The following is a 6,608-nucleotide window of genomic DNA, read 5'->3' on the forward strand; positions in this document are numbered from 1 at the left end:
GAAAAAGCTAGCCAGTTGCAGCGCTCCTGAAGGAACAACAGCCGTCGAGATCCTCAAGAAAAGTCTGACTAAGGGAAATAAACATCATCAAGCTGTGAGACAGTCGATGTTTTCCTAATAGGAAAACCCCTGACATTCTTTCACTTCCAATGCCAACCCCAAGTCTCTGAAAGGGACAAGGTGTTTGCAGAAGAACTCATTTTAACCCACACTGCCTGTACTGGGGAGATTGAGGTAACCGGTACCAGAACATACTGCTACACATTAAGCAAGTGAAGTGATTGACTACTGTGAGGCTGAAGTTTCAGTAGGCAGCAGAAATCTGTACTTACTTTAACAGGTTTATCAACAGGCGTGCAAACCCTTGCATCATGCTGATCTCTAGTTTTGGAATTGTTACCAACTCATACAACAATTTGATAAAAAGCACGTGATCTTCTCTGCTGAATTTTCTCCCATATAATCGGATGTATCTACAAACAAAACACAAGAGGAGTCAGCAATATTTTTAGACATTTCCGTTTTACCTACGACCTGAGCCAGCCTTTGTCTGACCTGCTGTTTAATGAAACGAAAGTAAAGCCTAGTTCACAAGTCCAGAAATAAGAACCTGAAGATATAGAGCAAAGGAAGATTGACAACTGAGGCTGACTACAGTAAGGAAAAGGATAACCAAATACAGTCTTCCAAGATTCTACAAATACTGTACCTTCATGCTCACACCAGATACCAGAAAAACAAGGGTCGTCATCTTTAACTCAGCCCAAAATGTACTAAATTGAGCTTTCCATAACCTCATGGACTTGTTTATCTTAAAAAAATCCCCAAAACCAGATCTATGACAACTGCCACACGCAGCCTTACTACAGCCTATCCTGTTCAGCTGTGGTACTTAAAGGAGGAGGCAGGACACAATCCAGCAGCTAATTAAAAAACTAAGTATCAAATAAAGTCCAAATCCGGTAGCTTCCAGGAAGGCCGAGCAGTTGATGCAGACACCGAGCTTTGCTGGTGACGTGTCCTGTTGCTATCCCTTATATTGACTATCTTGAAGTGTAGACCCATCAGGACTAACTCTGGAAGAAGCACTTGCTGTTTTCAAGCTAAGACTGAAAAAAGAAATACGTTTCAAGCCTTAAAAGCCATTTTGCACCAGCAAAACCTACGTAAGGTTCTAGCGCAGCATTTTACGTGTCACGCAACTATAAATTACTACTCACCTGGGAAGCACACTTTCCTTTTTATGACTGCTCCAACTATTCCTAACGATTCCTAAGAAACCTTACTAATATGCTGTGCTCCAAGAACCTGTTTGACAAAGCATACAAGCTATGGACCCATATAAAACAATTTTTCTGAGAAGCCTGTTCATTGGTTTTAAAATTGAGTAGAGGCTGGATTGCTTTGTTGCTAAATATACACCAGTGGAGCATCAAGGCTTGTCCTGGTAACCTGAAGAGTGCCAGATCTCACGTCACTTATTTGGTATGCGGGGCAGCAGCCACCGCAGCATCCTACACTGGGACCACCACGTGAAAAGATTAGGAAGGAAATGTCTCTGAAGGACACCTGCCTGGAAGTAATAGAGGCCAGGGTCATTGCAAAGGGGCACACATTAGCAGTTACTGATCTGACAAGGAAAACAAACAGGCTTCATTCCAAAATTTGGTTTCTGAAATTGGCTCCTGTGACACTGAGGAGTTTTGTTTAATATTATCTCTGGTTTACTTTCAGATGCTTCAAGTTCCTCACAGAACTGCCAGTGGGAGAACTGCCTACCTGAGAACTGAAGCTCAGATCCCTTAATAAACCACATTTCACACAGTGACACAGACGGACACGGGATTTGGACTCAACTCCTTCAGGATCTTTTCCCCTACTTGTCCACATCCCGGTTCCTCAATTTAGGACAAAGTTATCTCTGAACTTCCTAGGATGACCCACAGCTAGCAGCCCAAATAAAAGGAGTTAGTTCCCTTAAACAGACATATACCAAGACCCCTTGCTCTTTTCTCACAAGAGTTTTTTTAACCTTCTTCCTCCAGTTTCTCTGGAATACACAGTGGAACAGACCAAGGCTCAGGCAAACCAATAATCACCAGTTTTCAGGAAATAAATAGGCAAAACCAACCAACTCTACAGCACTTATTTCCACTTTCCTTTTCCCACTGATTTCAAGGGGGGATTTTTTACATTTGATGGAGAGTATTTTCATTAATGCTCATTTCAATGTGGTTTACTTATTTCAAATACAGAAGGAAACAAGGAAAATTCAGGATAACCCACTGCTACTGCAGGAATCTATATTATCTGGATTGGCCTACAGACTTGCACCATCAACAGTTGAACTCCTACACTTTCCACATGCTTACAGAGGGCATGCGAAAAGAATCCCCAGGATTCTGCGAGGGCTAACAGAAGTATGTACCTTAATCATACCTATTTTAATTGCATTATTTTACCTTCTAAAAGCGTACGCTGTTCATACGCTGTATGGGAAGAACCCAAGGTGAAAGCCTGGAAGCTTTTTCAGGATAAATGGGGTAATAATCAGGACAACACAAAAATTTCTTAAGCAGACATAAGAGCTATTCCCAAAGGATAGGGAGCTATTTCCCTTTTCTCAAAGGAAAAGCACATGCCTTGAAAACAGTCTGATAGACTTCGCAGGCAAGTCAGAGGCATTTTATAAGATCACGAGAGAGATGACCAGTCCCATCGCTCCCACTCAAGACACTTCCCTTACTCTTCAGTTACTATTTAATAAATAAAAGGGTAAGACTGATGCAATGACCAAACTTGACAGGAGTTCGCCTACAAGAGTGTTTGTACTTCTCATGACAGTAGACATCTGGGGAAGAACAGCAACACCAAAGGTTCATTTCACTGTGGAACAGAGGGTTCTGAAATAAAGTTTAACCTTTAACAATTTCCAATTCATTATCCTTCAGTCACACGCACTTGCACGTACTTCTCCACTCTTGTAATACTTGGCATAAAGTAACAAGGCACATGGGTTTCATTTCTTCATGTACGATTAATACAAGGACAGAAAATAATTACTTCTAGAAAGGGGCTAATCACCTTTTCCTCGAGTAAATGAGCAAAATGTAACTGAAGGGACCTGCAGTATTTTCAAAGTATCCCCTCACAAAGGATGAATTTCGAGTTCAGCAATGTGGAGAGAAAAACAACAAAACCCACCCTCACTAAAAAGTGGGATTAGGAAGTGAAAATTTTGTTTGCAGGCACATCATTCCTGCACATAGTGTCTCTGGAGATGGGAAAGAGAAAACAAGAAAACAAAAAGCCAATTCCCTGTTCTAAAAGTATTAGGTAACCTCTCACGCCACAGTTACAATAGACCTATTTTTAGGAAATGTGCTATCATATCAAGTGGACATCCTAAATTGCCCTAGAAAGTTGGCTGCCTTGCTACAGTTAAAAATTGCCTTCGCTTACAAAGCCATAAAGAGCACGCCCCTAAATTCCTAGCAATCTATTTTCATTTCCTAATACTCAGGACAGGATTATGATTGGTTCAAAACTCACTTTTTGACAAATGGTATGAAAAACAATGAATCAGGCTCAACAAGACTATTTAAATCGCATGTCACAGTATACACACACACATCCCTTAGAAATTCCAATGGAAAGATTATATTTTTCTGATAAGGATGGGAGGGAAAATAGATGTAAAAAAATATTTATATGCAATAGCGATTTAAATACTCTAAAGCTCCACTGAGATGTTTTCATCCTCCCTGTAACTGCATCCTGTCAGTCTAATCCAAGAGCTGAGCTGCATTTTTTTTCCACACCTTACAAGACAGTTAAATGGCATTTTGTAATAAGCCTGTACCTGACAAGCACATAAAATAACATTGTCAGGAACAGAATCTGTGACCCTCAGCTCCAAAAGCTCTTTCTGTGCTTTATACCTCTGTAGGCAAGGGCAGATGTTTGTGTGTTTTCCAGGCTGCAGTTGACTACACGTACAGTAACTATTAAAGGTTCATATTATTCCAATATGTTCTTCTACAGGCCATGTTCTAAAAAAACCCAACCAAACAGAAAACAAACAAACAAAAAAACCCACCAACCAAAAAACAACCACCAAAACCCTATACATGAAGTTTCTAGGTAAAACATGAAAAGGAAATTGAAAACAGCAGCCTATTTTTGACCTAGAGACCATAAAAGAACATGAGCCAAGTCCATTTAAGCAAATGATTTTGATGCAATCTACTTTCCCTCCCCACACACACACTGTAGCAAATTATACAATGGAGATTCAGTCTCCTGCTTTCACAACCAGATTAGAGTTTTATAAGATACAGATTCTACGAGCCAAAGTTGGAGGAATCTTGGGGTGATGATTACAGATTTAAATGCCAATCTTTGAGGCAGTTGTACTTGCATAAGAAGCCCCACTAAGTCATAAGTTACTTCAGGAACTGCACTATTCCAGTCTTTATGGGAGAAAAACTCCTCTCATCTCACTCCGCATACACATCCCAACCAAAGGACCAGTTTGCATTGCTGAAAATTATGCAAATCAGCTTATAGACATTATCTCCGATTAACTCCACTTTTGCTCTTTCTTTCCCCCTACTCACTTCATGACATCAGACAGCTGAAACAGTGGCTCTTAAAATAACCATGCGCAAGTCATGTTTTCAGCTGTTGGGAGTATAAAAAAGACAAGATCTCGGGTTCAGCTGTCAACATGAAATAGTAACTGATACTCCAACTTTTTAATTCAGAAAAAGATTTTGAGTTTCACTTTCATTCTTCATCTCTACAGCGTTTATGCAGGTTGTTATTTTATAAATATTTTATTTATAAAAATACAGAAAAAAACAATATAAATATTTTATTTATAAAATAAAATGGTGCTATTTTATAAAGGTGCTATTTGTTATAGTTGGCCAGCAGGGAAAAAGGTAGGAAAACTCTATTCTGAGCTGAATTACACACTATCAACTGACAGCAAACTTGGATTTTATTGTCATTATCCTATAATTTGACTTGAGTATGACATCACAACACTGTATGTGTTGGAAGTGTCTCATTTAGGCCTAAACTTCTATTAACATATTTCATCCCACAGCTTCCTCAAGTTAAACTAAGCAGCAAAACATCTCTCATGTGAAGCACACCAGCTTATTTTTAAACCAAGCCCACTGTTTCCTTCCCTGCCTACACCCAGACATATTCAGAGTCCTACTGCACATAACATGCCACAAAGAAATCTCGGGGCTAACAGACATCAGGCAAGCTGCAAACACACACAATAAATTCAAACTTCAAAGAGTAGGTGGAAAACCACAAATTAGAGCCTCCTGACCTGTCTGTGACTCATAAAGCAGCATCACAGCAGTTCTCACTAGGCTAAATTCACTGCCCTGAAGGCTAAACTAGTAACAGTAATTGCAATTTCGAGTAACACACTGCACCTTTTCAGAGGACTTATGTGCCACATTTAGGTACTGCCCATCTTTCTCGTATCAAATCAAAACTGCTACAGTTTATTTCAACTTGATTAGTATATGAAGTTCTACCACAAGGCAACAGGTAGCACTGAAACCAGTATGACCTAGCAGATGGCTGAGAGGTGTGGGGTGTGAAGGGAAACAGTTCTGAACTGGTTCCAAGCAAGTTCAAACTGTCACACGGTACAGACACGCGAGTCATTTTGCAACCATCGATGTAATTCTATCTAAGAACACCTCTTGGCAAATACAAAGACACATTTCAATACATAAGTATCAAAACAGATTTGATTGCCAATATATTAAAATCCCAATTAATATAAAAACAAATTACTTTTGTAAGGAGGAAAATTGTAAGTGAAGATGTCAAAAAATGCCCAAAACGCCCATATTTCATCATTCCTGGCACACAGAAAACACCATTTATGAAGGCACACAGAGCATTCAGCCAAAAAACATCCACAGAAACATGGTTTACTGATTGACGCTATGAGAGTAATTATCATACAGTGGCGTTTTCAGTGTCAAGAGTGTCCAAAACAGTGGCTATTCAGAAAAAAGGGATACGTATGCCTTGTAAAATTCACTAAGAGAAACCTATGTTCCACTCAGTGCTATCTATGAAACTACCGCGGTTTTATCTGTATTAAGAACACCTTGCCAGCACAGACAGCAGAGCCAACATCAGCACAAACTACACCGTGCCACAGTACAGGCAAGATACCAAGGGCACCAACCGTGTTTACACAGCGCTGAACCAGACTTTAATCCCCCTCGCACTGCACTACCAGCCTGCCTTGAGAAAGAGTTTGTGTTTCTACAGCAGGAGTTACACGGAAACGGTATCCCCCACAGCTTGCTTAAAAAGGTGAGAGGTGAAACAGGTGACCAAGTTTGCATACATAAAAAAAAAATTAAGAATTAACAAAACCACCAAACAAACCCCAGAAAACTCTAAAATTCGGAAAGTTTCAGAGACGATGGGCCACCTCTGGGACACGAAGCCACCTCTGTCCCCATTTCCTATGTCGAAGTACTGGCGGGCCTTGTGTAAGACACAGGCTGACGCCTCGTTGCCGGGGAGGCGGGGGCAGCCGGGCCAGGCCGGGCAGG

The 6,608-nt window shown here is 40.4% G+C and overlaps 1 protein-coding gene across 1 annotated transcript in view; it reads right to left on the bottom strand.

Annotated features, from left to right (window-relative positions):
• The window catches only part of PSME4 (proteasome (prosome, macropain) activator subunit 4), a 47,559-nt gene extending 47,093 nt beyond the window's left edge, over positions 1-466 (bottom strand). The window contains exon 1 of the mRNA XM_010153315.1: positions 333-466. Coding sequence (XP_010151617.1) covers positions 333-373 — 41 coding nt within the window. The 5' untranslated portion in view covers positions 374-466. The remainder of the gene's footprint in view (positions 1-332) is intronic.
• Positions 467-6,608: the final 6,142 nt, after the last annotated feature.

The sequence above is a fragment of the Eurypyga helias genome, unplaced genomic scaffold, assembly GCF_000690775.1.
Source record: "Eurypyga helias isolate BGI_N326 unplaced genomic scaffold, ASM69077v1 scaffold37376, whole genome shotgun sequence".
Lineage (NCBI taxonomy): Eukaryota > Metazoa > Chordata > Aves > Eurypygiformes > Eurypygidae > Eurypyga > Eurypyga helias.